This window comes from Abrus precatorius, unplaced genomic scaffold (genome assembly GCF_003935025.1).
Source record: "Abrus precatorius isolate BTA unplaced genomic scaffold, Abrus_2018 Scaffold8, whole genome shotgun sequence".
NCBI lineage: Eukaryota > Viridiplantae > Streptophyta > Magnoliopsida > Fabales > Fabaceae > Abrus > Abrus precatorius.
This window is the reverse complement of record NW_020874428.1, coordinates 5,161,715-5,178,240: the sequence shown is the minus strand read 5'-3', so window position 1 is coordinate 5,178,240 and position 16,526 is coordinate 5,161,715. Positions and strand designations below refer to the sequence as shown.

Here is a 16,526-nt window from a genome sequence, read left to right as displayed (position 1 = left end):
ACGTTTCTCAAGGAGTTTAGCAAATGGACCTGGATGTTGTCCAGTTTCATCATACCTTCCGTAATACTCACCACCTCTATCAGACCTAACAACTTTCATCCTTCTGTTTGATTGCCTTTCCACTTCATTCAAGTAAATTTCCAAGGCATCCACTGCTTGAGATTTCTCATGCAGCAAATAGACATAACCATAACGGGAATAGTCATTAATAAAAGTAATAAAGTATCTCTCTTTTCCGAAAGAATTAACATCAAAAGGTCCACAAATATCAGTGTGCAAAACTTCAAGAAGCTGGTTACTTCTTGTGGCTCCTTTCTTTGTGTGTTTTGTTTTCTTTCCTTTTATGCAATTCACACAAATATTTAGGTAAGTAAAATCCAAGTCTGGACGAACTCCACCTCTTACTAGTCTTTCCATTCTTTCCCTGAATATATGGCCTAAACGTCCATGCCACAAGTAAGCAGAACGTTCATTCACTAAACTACGTTTAGTGCCAATACTATGATGCAGAGTTAAGAGAGTTTCAGCATACAAACCATCTAAATTTAATTTATATAAACCATCACAAAGAGTACCAGTACCAATGAGATAATTATGTTTAAATAAACTAAAACATCCATTTCCAAAATTAAAAGAGTATCCAGTAACATCAAGTTTAGATAATGAAATTAAATTCCTAGATATACTAGGTATATAAAGAGTTTCCACTAAATCTAAATGATGTCCAGTGTCAAGAATCAAGCGATAAGTCCCGACCGCTTCAACTGGAGCTTTCACTCTATTCCCCATAAACACGAACCTTTCATTTGGGTTTATGGCTTGGATCGAATGGAATCCCTGCATTGTGTTAGAAACATGAGTTGTACATCCAGAATCAATCCACCAAGTATTATGTGGAACTTTAGTTAAGTTTGATTCATAACATACATAAGCATTGAGCTTACCCTTTTTCTCAAACCAAGCTTTCCGTTTCAAGCAATTCTTTTGGAAATGACCAGATTTTCCACAGAAACGACATTTATCTTTATCATTATTCTTCTGGATTTGTGTAGAGGCCTCATTAATCTTCAATGGCCCTTTGCCCTTATCATGCTTCTTTATAACCTTCTTTCCAGCTCCTTGATGTCCTTTATAGCTCACGTAATAGACTGAATGACTTCCTTGATTCTTTAGCTGTGTTTCCTCATGAACTAACATACTGTGCAATTCATGCACATTCTATTTATCTTACATGACATTATAGTTCACTTGAAATGGCCCATACTCAGTCGATAATGAGTTAAGGATAAACTGAGCAAGGAAGCTTTCATCCACGGTCATGCCTAAGGACTTAAGCCTTGCAGCAATGTTCGTCATTTCGACGACATGCTCATGCATGGTACACGAACCATCAAACCTCATGTTGGTTAGTGTACTCATTAATGTCCCAGCAAGAGACTTGTCAGCAGTTTGGGAGTGCTCTTCCACACTTTTCATAAATTGTTTCGCACTTTCAGTTTTGAGAAGAGCTGTCCTTATATTTTCTGCTACACTTATTCGCATGAACATCAGGCTAAGTCTGTTTGATCTTTCCCAAGCTTTATAATGGGTCTTTTCTTCATTGCTGCTAGTATCAGTAATATCAGTAGGCTTCTCCTCCTGAAGAGCAAGATCAAGGTCCAAAACATCAAGGTGAAATTGAACTTGTTCACTCCAGTTAGAGAAGTTAAGCCCATTAAAAACTGGCACAGACGAAATGCTAGAGTGTAGAATATTGGGAACATTTACTACATAATTAAACATACGTAAGTGTTTTGAGACATAAATACACATATTACATATACAAGACATTCTAACATTTAATGTATACTAATGTCCTCCTTTGGATGATACATTAGGATACATGACATTTAATTATGCTAATAATACACAATCAGTCGGCAATGAAACATGTACCAATTAGAAATATCTACTACCTTTTGATATATAAATAAATTAATGGCACATATAAATTACCTACAATTATTCTCATTGATTATAAGAACAATTAATCAACCTTTGGGTGACTAATAACCACGTCGCAATGGTATCAAACAAACTAGATTTTCTTAAAAATTTTGCAATAAAAGGAGTAAACCTAGGTCATCTCGCAAGAACATAAGAAACATTCTGTTTTTGGTTCCATCATGTAATTTCAGATTAGTTTAGGGATGGATTGTTTTGAATTAAATTATAAACAACAGAAAAGAAAAGAACAAAGAATAATTCTAACAAAACGAAATATGAAGTTCAACCAAATCAAGATCTCAATCACTACAACGCAATTCTCATTGTTACACGAATACAATTCTAACAAATTTCCAATCAACACTAATTCAATACAACATTAATAACCCGCAATCTAAATCTAGATTATGAATTCCATCAAAACAAGAACTGCAATTGCAAACCCAATGCTCTAACGAAATTCAGAAAAATTGATTATTGAATTAGGTGAATTCATTTATTTCAAATCTGAAATTCTCATTCTCTGTTTAGAATGCAAACAAAAATTCAATAACATGAAAAACATAATTATTCTAATCAGAAAAGAGGAAGAAGAGTGAGAATTCGATAGAACCTAACCCAAAACTCAAATGCAATGTAGTTCTTGAAAACCTTGAACCAATTGATGGATTAGCCTTGCTTCATGATCATGCTTGCTTCGGCTAAAACCAAAAAATACGAAATAGATGGAAGGTAGAGAGACGAAAATAAAGGAAAGAATTTAAAATAAAGACTTTTTGAATTCTGAAAAATAATGAGCGGGAAAAGAAAAACAAGGATTCGTACACAGAGTCATAACCTCTATTTAAAGACAAAATAATTGGGTTTAATTAAGGCCCAATTCCCTAATGAGGTTCCTAAACACCTAACTAAGTAAAAGACAAAATAATTGGGCTTAATTAAGGCCCAACTCCCTAATGAGTTTCCTAAACACCTAACTAAGTAAAATCAACAATACAATCAAATTTTGAAAATTTCAGTGCAGGGCCGCAATATTGTGACGCAATTTTGGACCTGAAGATTCTCGAACTGGGATTTTCTCCCAACAGAGAAGTTGTAGATCTCTATCTTATCTTTCCAAGGACACCAATTTTGTCCAATTCTGAGTAGTGTAGCTCCAAATATGGTCTTTGCAAGAAACTGTGTCAAAATAAGAAATTATGGCGGGAATTAAGAAAGATTTATATTTAAGTCCTAAATTACTTACTAACATAAATCTAAACTAACACATCAAAATAATGCACTAATGAAGCTCAATTAAACCAAAAACATGGAGAGAAAGATGTACTAAAATATGACTATCAAATACCCCCACACTTAATCCTTTGCACTCCGGGGCAAAACTTTCTAATGAATTTCCAATGCAAAGAATAAGGAAAGAAAACAAACATTTCTAGAATCAAGGCAACAAACAATCAATGAGACACAAATGACATTAAAAGTAAGCAAGAAGGCAAGTTAGAATAAAGAATGATTCGAAAATGATAGAACCTCACAGGATAGTGTATAGCTCTCAACTCTCAAATATTTTTGGCTAGTATTTATGCTCAACACAACATGAAAACTAGCACAATCAAGCTTTGACAAGCTTCTAATTTCTACAACTTGAAACACATGCTATTAAAGATCAAAAGGACTTTTATTTAGCTTGTAATGTGGCCAAGATAAAGGTTAGATGAAAAAGATATTTAGGCTTAAACAACCAAAGAGAAAAGAGAAGCAATGAGGAATAAGTTTAAATAAGCAAAAAGATTACCCCTAGAAAAATCTCCTAACCCCTATAGTTTTTCACTTCTTTTATATATATATATATATATTTTTTTTTTTTTATTTATTTATTTTTTTTCTTTTGCTTTGCTTTGCTTTGCTTTGTTTTTTTTTTTTTTTGAATTTAAATACCAAACAACTCAATATCCACAATATAGAAGTATTTCCTAGAGGCACCCCCACACTTATTAAAGACCCATTCCCAAAACAATTCCAAAGCTCCTATAATCCCTAAGGTTATGGAACATCATGGTTTTTCACTATATGACTTATAATGAGCTAAAATCAAGGAAGGGTTATAAAGGCCAAAGGGGGTAAACAAGAGGAATCAATGTAAGGTAAGTCAATTTGGCAAAGTAGCTACAATTTGAAGAAAGGCCTAAATCATATCAATAATGCATGTGACAAGAAGCTTCAAAAAGATACAAGGCAAAACCAAAGGTAATCTAGCAACATGAGTGAAATCACAGAAGAAAGAAGTAAAATATGCCCAAAATTCTCACAAGGTTCATATTCTATCATTAATGAATCAAACTCAAATTTTTTCAAGCAACTTGCTCAACTAAAAATGTAAAAATGACTCATATCAAGTATTGCAACCTATCAACTAAAAATGGTGTAACAACTTTCACAATTCCTACATCTAGAAATTAAAAAGAAAGGATGAAAACTCAAATAAAACATCATCAAAACAGAAAAATAGAAGCACAAAAATAGAAAATATTCAATACATAAAACTGCAGAATTTGAAAAATAGCAGAAAATGAAAAATAGAAAACAGAAAATGAAAAACAGAAAACAACAAATGAAAAACTGCAACAGAAAATGAAAAACAGAAAACAACAAATGAAAAACTGCAGCAAAAAATGAAACACAGAAAAATAGAAAATGAAAAACAGAAAACAGCAGAAAAGAAAAACATTAAACACAATTTTGCATGCAACTCCCCCCACACTTATAAGTTACATTGTCCTCAATGCAACCAAACAACAAAGACAATTTCAAAGAATACAGAATGGGGAAAGAACTCCCTCAAGGTTCAAGAGTTGGTGCTTCCAAGGACTTGCTTTCTACAATTTCCTCTTCCAACTTTGGACGTTGATGAAATTCCTTGAGTTGATGTCCATTGACCTTGAAAATGCTACCGGTGACTTCATTCTTAATTTCAACTGCACCATGGGAAAACACATTAGTAACAATAAAAGGACCATCCCATCTAGTTCTAAGTTTACCAGCTATAAGTTTTAGGCTGGAATTAAACAAAAGTACTTGTTGGCCCACTTTGAACTCCTTTCTCAAAATATGTTTATCATGAAAGCATTTGACTTTTTCCTTGTATATTTTTGAGTTCTCATAGGCTTCCAAACGAAGCTCCTCAAGTTGTTGTAATTGAAGTTTCCTTTCCATACCCGCTTGTTCAAACTCTAAGTTACAATGTCTCACCGCCCAATATGCTCTATGCTCAATCTCAACAGGCAGATGACATGCTTTACCAAACACAATCCTATAAGGAGACATCCCAATCGGTGTCCGATAAGCTGTCCTATGGGCCCAAAGAGCATCCTCCAAAAATTTGCTCCAATCTTTCCTATTGGGGTGCACTATTTTCTACAAAATCTGCTTGATTTTCCTGTTAAAAACTTTGGCCTGCCCATTAGTTTGGGGATGATAAGCTGTAGACACACGATGCACAACCCCATACTTATGAAGCAAAGCTTGCATGCTTCTATTGCAAAAATGGCTTCCCCTACCACTAATAATGGCTTTAGGCACATCAAACCTGCAAAAAATGTTAGACCTAACAAAATCCACAACAACTTTAGAATCATTAGTTTTGGTGGCCTTAGCCTCCACCCATTTGGAAACATAATCAACAGCTAGTAAAATAAACGTGTAACAAAAAGATGCAAGAAATGGACCCATAAATCAATACCCCAAACATCAAAAACCTCACAGAAAATAATCGGCTGCTGGGGCATCTCATGTCTCTGTGTAATGGCCATCCCTGCTCTCTCACATTGCTCACAGGTGCTGGAGATTTGATTTGCATCTCTGAAAATGGTAGGCCAGTAAAACCTACTCTCCAACACCTTCCTAGCTGTCCTATATGATCCATAATGTCCTCCAACAGGTGAACTATGACAAAATTGAAGCACAGAATGGATCTCCTGATCTGGAATGCACCTTCGAATCACTGGTCGCTGCAAAATCTCCATAAATAAGGGTCATCCCAAACGTAATATTTAGCCTCACTTTTTAGTTTGGCTATCTGTGCTTTAGACGCATTTGTAGGAAAGACACCTGCAACCAGGTAATTCACAATATCAGCAAACCAAGGAGTAATATCATGTAACTGCATCAACTGCTCCTCAGGAAAATCATCTTTAATTGGAAAGGGATCAACATTCCCCTCTTCAATCCTACTCAAGTGGTCTGCTACCAAATTCTCTGCACCATTCCTATCTCTAATCTCAATATCAAACTCCTAAAGGAGAAGCATCCATCTGATCAATCTGGGTTTAGCATCAGGCTTCTTCAACAGGAATTTCAAAGCTGCATGGTCAGAATATACAATAATCCTAGAGCCTAGCAAATATGAACGAAATTTATCTAAAGCAAATACAATAGCTAGAAGCTCTTTTTCAGTAGTGGTCTAATTAACTTGAGCTGCATCAAATGTGCGAGAAGCATAAGCTATTACATGAGAAAGCTTCCCAACCCACTGAGCTAGAATAGCTCCAAGTGCAAAGTTGGATGCGTCGCACATGAGCTCGAAAGGAAGCTCCTAATCAGGTGGCTGAACAATAGGTGTAATGGTAAGCCGCCGCTTTAGCTCCTGAAAAGCTAGCTGACAAGGTTGATCGAAAACAAACTCTACCTTTTTTTGCAGAAGCTTGGACAATGGCAGTGCAATCTTGCTGAAGTCCTGTATAAATCTCCTGTAAAAACCTGCATGTCTAAGGAAGGAACGCACTTCTCGCACAGAAGTAGGGTAAGGTAGAGAAGTAATGATATTAATTTTAGCTTTATCAACCTGAATACCCTGACTAGAGACTAAGTGACCCAAAACTATACCCTCTGTGACCAAAAAATGACACTTCTCAAAATTTAACACAAGGTTAGTTTGGATGCACCTATGTAACACCTTAGATAAATTCTCTAAGCATGCATCAAATGAAGAACCATAGACAGTAAAATCATCCGTAAACACCTCCATGCAACTCTCCAAAAGGTTAGAAAATATACTCACAATACACCTCTGAAAGGTGCCCGGAGCATTGCACAAACCAAATGACATCCTGGTGTAAGCAAATGTGCCAAATGGGCAGGTGAATGTGGTCTTGTGTTGGTCCTCTGGTGCAATATGAACCTGCATGTATCCAGAAAATCCATCTAAAAAGCAGTAATGGGATTTACCTGCCAGCCTCTCCAAAACCTGATCGATGAATGGAAGAGGGAAATGATCCTTGCGAGTAGCCTGATTAAGTCTTTTGTAATCTACACAAATTCGCCAATTGTTTTCAACTCTGGTTGGAACCAACTCATCATTCTGGTTCTTCACCACAGTTATCCCAGTCTTCTTTGGAACCACCTGCACAGGACTAACCCACTTACTGTCAGAAATGGGATAAATTAGACCTACTGCCAGTAGCTTTGTGACCTCCTTCTTCACAACATCTAAAATAATAGGATTGAGTTATCTTTGTGGCTGTCTCACAGGTCGAAACTCATCCTCCAGTAAAATTCGATGCATACAAATAGCAAGACTAATCCTAGGGAGGTCAGCAAGAGTCCAACCAATGGCCTTCCCGTGATCTCTCAAAACCTGCAGTAATCTCTCATCTTGATCAGATTTGAGATCACGAGCTATAATGACAGGAAGTTGCTAATTGTCTTCTAAGTATACATACTTCAGATGTGCAGGCAAAGGCTTAAAGGCTCTACTGATGGAAGGGGAGATGGGTCAACTGCTGGTGGTGAAACATCTACTGGGGTAACTATATCTGTTGTTGCACCTACAACATTAACACTACAAACAGCACAAATAAATGAATTATCACAAGTACATGATGGGTTAGTGGAATCTGTGAAATCAACAAACAAATCATCTAAATTTGTGCAATCCTCAACAAGTAAATCAATAACATCCAAACTGAAAATAGAATGATTCTCTGTTGGGTGTCTCATTGCCTCAAAAATGTTGAATTGCACCAAATTGTCACCAAACTCCATAGAAAGGGTCCCTGCATGCACATCTATATTTGTTCGCGCCGTCCTCAAGAATGGTCTCCCAAGGATCAAGGTAGCATGGCTGGGCTGGTCGTCCTCCATCTCTAGAATATAAAAATCAGCAGGAAAAAAAAGGTTCTCACAGTGGCTGCACAGTGCTTTTGTTGGCTAGCTGGACTACAATTCCTGTAGGAATCAAATCTGCAATGATCTAAAAACAGATGCAGGCATAACATTAATTGAAGCACCTAAATCCAACATAGCATTTGTAAAAACTTCCTCTCCAATAGTACAAGGAATGGTGAAAGTTCCTGGATCTTTGCACTTTTGTGGTAACTCAGGTGGAATGATTGCCGACACATTCTTATTCTGGAGAAGTGCAGAACCATTTCTCCACATACTCACTCGCTCATTACCCTTCAGCTTCCTCTTGTTAGTACACAATTCCTTTAGAAACTTTGCATATTTTGGAACTTGTCGGATGGCATCAAGGAGAGGAATATTTACTTCTATTCTGCTGAACATGTCTAACAACTCATTATCCGACTCTGGCTTTTTTCTTGATGCTACTGGTCTATTTGAGAAAGGCAGTGGAACATGTTTCTCAGTGGCTGCCTCACTATTATTTTCAGAATCTAGTGCTGTAGCTGCAACTGCTGGTAACTCTTTTCCACTTCATAGTGTAATAGCACTCACATTTTTATTTGGATGTATAACTGTTTGGGAAGGCAGATTACTGAAACCTTGAGACTGAATCTGACTCAATTGAGTTGCTAGCTGACCAACCTGAATCTTCAAATCCTGAACAGTTGCTTGCATGTTCTATTGAAACTACAGATTGTTTGTAGCCATCTGTTGCATCATCTCCTGGAATGATGGCTCACTCCTTTGTGCAGGAGGGGGTGGTGGAGGTGGCTGTTGCCTGAATGGAGGCTGATATTTGCCTACAGCAGGTTGAAATGAAGGTTGTTGACTTTGTTGCTGCTGTTGTTGTTGTTGTCCCCCCTATTTCAGGTTTGAATGATCTCTCTAATCTGGGTTATATGTCTAGGAGTATGGGTTATAATTCTGATGCTGCTGTTGGTTTGTGTAGATTCCAGAAACATTCGCATCTGTCTCTTGTAATGTAGGGCATGCATTCGTAGGGTGCTCAGTGGAAGTACATATGCCACAAACTCTTGCTGCTTGCTCACTTACTGCACTTACTTGTTGTTGACCAATTGTCAAATGCCTCACCATGGTGGTCAACTCGTTGATTTTGTTTTCCAGCCTCTGATTTTCCACACCATAAACAGCACTAGTACCAGGACCAAGTGCTATCTCATTCACTCCCTTAGCAGCTTCTCTGAATTCGAATTGTTGAGTGTTGGCTACCATGTTTGTAATAAGTTGCCTTGCAGCGTGTGGTGTCTTATCCATCAATGCTCCTCCACTTGCTGCATCTATCATACTCTTGTCCATCAAAGTTAGTCCCTCATAAAAATATTGAATTAGTAATTGCTCACTTATTTGATGGTGGGGACAGGTATCACACAACTTGTTGAATCTCTCCCAGTAGTTATACAAAGTCTCTCCATTCAGCTGCCTTATACCACAAATCTCTTTCCTTATTGCTGCAGTTCTGGAGGCAGGGAAGAATTTTTCCAGAAATAACCTCTTCATTTGATTCCATGTAGTGATTGTTGAAGGTAGGAAGTAAAGCTAATCTTTTGCAACACCATCCAGAGAGAAAGGAAATGCCTTCATCTTGACATGGTCTTCAGACACTCCTTGAGGTCTCATGATGGAACACACCACATGGAACTCTTTTAAATGCTTATGAGGATCTTCACCTGCAAGTCCATGAAACTTTGGCAACAAATGGATAAGTCCAGATTTAAGCTCATAGGAAATTGTTTCGTCTTCAGGATATTGGACACACCATGACTGATACACAACATTAGGTGTGGCCAATTCTTTCAAAGTTAGCTCAGGGTTATTAGTCATATCCTCAATTTCAATCTCAGATTCACTAACAATAGGATTAACAGTTTCAGAAACACCAAGTACACTACCACTGTTTTTGCTAGCTCTTATCCTACGAAGTGTGATGGAACGATTTTTCACTACTCGTTATGCACAAAGATTGTCGTTAATCCTCATCAAATATGCAAGATATAAATGCAATACTAGGGTGTTGTCCTAGGTTATCTCCAAAGAACTTTTGGTTGGGAACATACATCGAACAAGTGTAAACATATATTTTAAAGCAAGTAAATTGAGGGGAGGTTTGTCAATTTCTAGATTTTAATCAAGAACAGAATGTAAACTAATGAAATTCAATCAATTAAAAAGAGTAATCCCTAGTCAATCAATGAGTTCTATCCCTATTCTTTCAAATGATTCAATAATCCTTTATTTTTCCCTTGAATTAAGTTAATCTAACAAGCAAAAATTAACTTTAGTATCCCAATTAAAATTAAGCATCTTAATGGGCTCCAATTCTCTATCCCTAAGATTAAGCAATCTCAAAGATTAATCAAAATTAAGCAATTTTAGATTAGAATTTCGTTGGGTAATTTAGGGTTCATTAAGCAATGTTCCCCTCATGCAAATTTCATTTCATTCAGAGATTGGGGTTAATAAATCCAAGGAAAGAAAGAGTGATATTGCCATTAAACTCAAGAATTCAAGAACCATATGAGTTGACTAGAAATTACAAGAGAATTTAGCCCTCCATATGGATGGGCTTCACAAATGAAAGAAGAGAATGTAGAAACGTAAGCAACATTAATGTAAAATTAAGGAGAATCAAAGGGAAATTGGAAATTAAAACCTATAATGAATCCATGGCTGTCACCCAAGAACCCTAAGCTCTGCAAAAATGCTCCAAAAGTGGTAAAAGAATCTAAGGAAAATGAATCCCCGTACCCTAATTTCTAAAAGTCTATATATATTAAGTCTGACATGACCCCATAGTGATCACTCTGTAAAACAAGAGAGTAAACACGCGCAACAACTTTAGCTTTTTCCCTTTCTGGAGTGATTACTCTCATTTTTTAGAGTAAACACGCGCATGACACTTCCTTCTGGGCGTCTCTGGAGTGATTACTCCCATTTCTGAGAGTGTTTACGCGCAGGACACTTGGGGTCTGGGGCTTCTGGAGTGATCACTCTGATATCTGAAAGTGGTTACTCTGGCCTATCCCTTGAAAGCAGCTCCCTGGAGTGATTACTCTGGTATCTGATAGTAGTTACTCTCAGTTCATATTTTTTTCAAAGAGCCAAAAATTCATGAAATTTGTCTAGAATTTCCTGCACAATTATTCAAATGATCAAAATTGCAAAATATATTCACAAAAATTAATGGAAATAAGACAAAAATTAAGAAAGCTATTGTTTTCTACCTAAATAAGATTTTAATGTTATTTACAGCCTCTAAATCTATTTTTTTCTATTAAAAATTTATAAAAATCAAATAAAATATCTATAAAGTGTGGATTCATCACAACCTCAAACTTAAACTTTTGCTTGTCCTCAAGCAAACTAAAACTCAAGAAAATTGAAGGTAAAGGGTTGGATTTATCCAAAAATTTTCTCAAAGATTTCCATTCCAATCTTAGACTCCAATTAGCACTTCCAATATTTTCAAAATTATGGATTCATTCAACAAAACAATCACACTCATATCATCTATTTTCATGCAAAATCCCACTAAACCGAAACAAAAGTCCAACAAGGTTTCATGCAGTCCACACAATGCAAAGAAATTATCCAGCTCACAGTATAGTGTTTCACTCTCACTCATTAATATTGTAGGCTCAGTGTTTCTCTCAATTCATGCATTTTGCCTCACCCTACCATATGCTTGCCCATATTCTTAATCTCCTTTGCCTAGATACAATGAACCACCTATCATAAGGGCTTTGTTGGTCACAAATTTTTGAGCACAATAACTAGAATGGAATGCACTAAAGGATGCAATTTATGAGGTTTAGGCATTCTTTCATCCCTTTTTTTTATTTTGCCTTATGTGGAACTTCTTTTTCTATCAAAAAAACTTGCTGTATTTTTCTTTTTCTTTTCCTTTTTCCTCCATTCCTTCATTTTATTATTATTATTATTATTTTTTTCGATTCGTTGGACTTTGGCAATCATTCTTTTCTTCAAATTCAAGCATTTTTTTTGACATGTAATATGGACATGTATAATGCTCACCACCCTAAACTTAAGATCTTGCTTGTCCTCAAGCAACTATAGTCAAAATTAGCACCCCAAACTTAGTTTCTTGCAATCATTCTTGACGCAACTCAAAAGAAATATCTCTCTTAAGGGAAGGAAACTATGTTGGCAGGCTAAGTTTAGCAAAAGAAGGGAGTGTAGAACAAAGGAAATTTGGTGGGGGTTGTTCTGGGGTGGATATGTGCAAAGAAGGCCTCAATCATCTAGATGAAAAATTATACAATGCATATTCAATTAAGAAACAGGGCAAGTTCTAGAAGATGAATGCAAAAGTACATGTAATGTGCACACAAAAAAGAATTTTAAGGCCCAATTCTCTACCATGGTAAAAGAGATAATTTCTTAGCAACATGTGAATACAGTTCACCTTACAGGAAACTATGTTCAGTGTGGTAAGAACGATAATTGTTGACAAAACAGAGAATGATTGAGTTGAATAGGAAGTGCGATCAGAATATAAAATCAGAATTAGAAAAGTAAATTTCATCAAAAATAAAAAGGAAAGAAACAAAGAGGTTGTTTTGGTATTTTATCTATGAACTATGCAGGAAAAACAGACTAAACAATGCAAAACAGAGGCAAAGAGATCACCCCCCTTTCAGAGTCACACTCAGAGATCAATTTCATGCTCCTCTTGATGTTACTGAGGGCATTCTCTGCACAAAGACGCACAAAGGATTCAACACAGAGTATAAGGATAGAATTTAAACTGCAAATAGTATATATATGAAAGCGTCAAAGAGTGTTCAAGGGGTGATGCATGAAAATAAAGGGGAAAATAGTACTAAAGATGATAATTACAATGAAAGGAGTATTTACTAAATACAGGGAAATGAATTAGAAATTGTAGAAATATAAATGCAGAAAGAAAAGCAAAGCTATATAAGATTTTCATTTGAGCTGGAGGATGAAAGATTGTCATCATTCTCATCATCATCCTCTTCCTCCTCTGAAGAACTGGAGCTGTTATCCTTCTCAGTTGCAGGTGCATGGGTGGTGGTGAATGGAGGTAAATCCTGGTTAACTGTTGCTCTAAGGAAAGGGGCAGTGAAGGTAGGGGCGTCATAAATCTGTTCTGATGTCATGCCCAGCTTCTTTCCTATATTGAGGGACATAGTTTCCAGGAGGGTCAGCATGGATTTCTGGCCAGCATGGATTGCATCCTGCCTCAGTGCTATTTGCTTGACCTATTCTCTAAGATTCAACTGGCTTCTCTTCCTATATTCAGCAGGGAGGGAGAGACCTGGGTCAGCAGACTTCTTCTTATCATTAAAAAGATCTTTCACCATGGCAGTAGTGATGGGAGGGGCAGCTTTGACTCTCTGCTGATATTCACCCATGTCTACTCCAGCATCTTGGCAGAGCATGGTGATGATGGAAGGAAAAGCAAGGGAGTCCCTCTTGGTGCTTAAGATGCTCATGATGAAGTTGCTTATAATGTCTCCCACATGGATTGGCATTCCAGTGAGGATGGCATATAGAAGCTCAGCTCTTTTGACAGCCAATGTGAAGGAATGGCGTACTGGCATGAAGGAGCTTAGCAGGAAAATGCTCCACACCTTGGCTGGTGGGAGGAGGTGTTTGGTGGTCAGATTCTTTGGCATGAGCTGCATGTCAAACTCCCAATTTTCTCCTGATTTACAGATGGCCTGGAGTATGGGCTTGTAGTCCTTCTCTTCTAGATAGCTGAATGTAGTGAAATCAAGCTGTCTAGCTCTCCTCTCCACTGGAGGTATGTTCAGAACCCTCTGAATGTTAGATGGAGAAAAATCAATTTCTACACCTCTTACCATAGTGTGCCGAAGGGCCAGCTGGTCTCCTTTTACCCTCATTGCATTAGCATAAAATTCTTGGGTGATCTCCTTCCACCCATTTCCAGCACAAGAGGTAAACAGATCCCAGCCCCTCCTCTGAATTTCCTCCTGAAATTGAGTATAGGTGCCCTCCTGGATCTCAAAGTTACGATCTTGCACTATCTGCCTTCGCAGGATGTTGGTTCTGAAATATTCTTCATGAGCTAATGAGCGAAACCTCGGGTCATGTGCAAGAGGGGGTCTGGATGATGAAGCTCCAGCAGCTCTGGCTCTCTTGGCTCTAGGGGTGGTCTTCCTGGGTGTATTAGCCATGTTGCTGCAGATTCACAGTTTAAGCAATGTCAGAGTGTGCACTGTGAGGTGTTGTGCTGCCAAAGTGTTCACTATGTAGAATGACAGTAACTACTTTGGACACAGGGCAGCAACAATTTATGCAGAAAGGTTAAAACATATCAGTTCAAAAGGGCAAACTTAACAAGAAATAGTGTGCAGAACTGCTGCTGCATGTGTGGTGGCAGATATACTATACTTATGCAGTAAAGAACATGGCAAAATGATGATCATGGCACACAGTAATCACTCTAGAATCTAGTCCTGACAGGTATGATGCAGCAGATTGCAAAAATAACTAGGCTAAGCATGTAGATGAAGGTTCAGAGTGAGTATACATGCTTCAGAAATTGTACACATAGTCAGTGAATGCATTTGAGCATGAGAGTGAACAGATAGTGTTATGCAGTGTATAATTATGCAGATTTTCAGCAACATGAAAGAGGTGCTTAAGGGTGATTGAATGTGTATCATAAAAGTGCAGCAATGATAACAATCTATCACATTCAAGACAACAAAGAATCCCAAAATATCACATTGTGGTGAGGGAGGTGCAGACAAAATGGTTACTTATGTTCATGGCAATGATCACTACAAGGCTTAATTGCTGTCAAAATAACTAGGATAGCACAAGGGAACTGTGTAATTAGTAGTGAATTCAGGAAATGCATCAAAAATTAAAAATTACATATCCTAGTTGAACTATGTAAATATCAGCACAGCAGAACACTCAAAGTGAAAACTATTGCAAATGGGAGTGGTTACTCCTAAGGTAACACTTCTCAATTCAGCAGAACAATCAGATGAAATGCCCCCTTCATCTTTCAATCATCCAAACATCCAATTAATAACTGCAGCAAGTTAACAATTTCAATCCAAAAGGTCCAAATGCAGAATATCCAAAGTGAGCACTCTGGGCGCACAGGGCAACTACCCTAGGGTTTAAAATATCGAAAGTGCAGCAATTAAACGCAAGTGACTGGTCCATTAAGTCTGAAATGCAGAATTATTGATGGAATAACAGATTAAAACACCCAATTGCAGTCCAGGAAGTTGCAAAATTGAAATCCCTAATTTCACAGCAAGAGCCCTAATTCCAGGAATTAAAAGTTAAAAATTACCTGAATTGGATGTGCAAGGTGCGAAACAGATGTGAGCAACTAAACCTTTGGGGCAATGAATCAAATACGAATGGAGGAGGGGGATGAATTTGAGAATGGCAGTGAGAATTCTTCAGAACTGGGGTGAGAGTGTGTGAGAGAGTGAGCACTATATATATATAGGGGGGCCAGAGTGGTTACTCTCAAAAGTTAACAGTGAACACGCGCACAAGGTTTTGGTGCAAATGAGCTGGGCGTGTTCACTCTGCTTTTTAAGAGTAAACACTCCAGAGGCATCTAAGTTCAAAAAGAGGAATGAGTCTGCGCGTGTTTACTACCAACTTTACAAGAGTAAACACTCCAGAGGCTTCTAAGATCAAGGTGTGTAAAAAGCTCTGCGCGTGTTTACTGTCAACTTTTGAATAGTAAACACTCCAGAGGCTTCAGGGTGAAAGTGGGTAAAAAGCTCTGCGTGTGTTTACTGTCAACTTTTCAATAGTAAACACTCCAGAAGCTTCACCCTGGGCGCTGTGCTAAAAGGCTTGGGAGTGTTCACTATGATTTTTAAGAGTAAACACGCGCAACACCTTGGGCTTACATGCAATGAAAGTAATCACTATTAAATGTGAGAGTGTTCACTACAGAGAGTGAAAATACAAGTTAGAATTGAAAGTGATTACTTTTGTTCAGGAAAGTGCTTACTTTCATGATGATTTTTTTGTTTTCTTACCAAGGGGATTGCCTTAAGCCTGAAAAATATTTACCATCCTGCTGCATTCAAACTTGCTTGACTTTGTGGAGCATTTAGTTCCCACAATCATGATCTCACTCTGCCAAAATGGAGATTATGCAGAAAAAACCATATTAGTTAATGCAACAAGGTACCAAGATAAGGAAGTATCAAAATAGAGAGGCTCAAATGTAAGACCAGGATTTATTGCAGAAAAATAACTAAAAATTCCTAAGATCTTTTGTGAGTTGCCTCTCACACAGCGCTTCTTTAACGTCACTAGCTTGATGTATGAAGTGGATTACTCAG

At 37.4% G+C, this 16,526-nt stretch overlaps 1 protein-coding gene across 1 annotated transcript; it reads right to left on the bottom strand.

Moving 5' to 3' along the window:
- Nucleotides 1–1,227: 1,227 nt before the first annotated feature.
- LOC113874128 lies at nt 1,228–1,782 on the bottom strand. Its single transcript, XM_027512349.1, has one exon. The coding sequence runs from the start codon at nt 1,780–1,782 to the stop codon at nt 1,228–1,230; it is 555 nt and encodes a 184-aa protein (XP_027368150.1).
- Nucleotides 1,783–16,526: the final 14,744 nt, after the last annotated feature.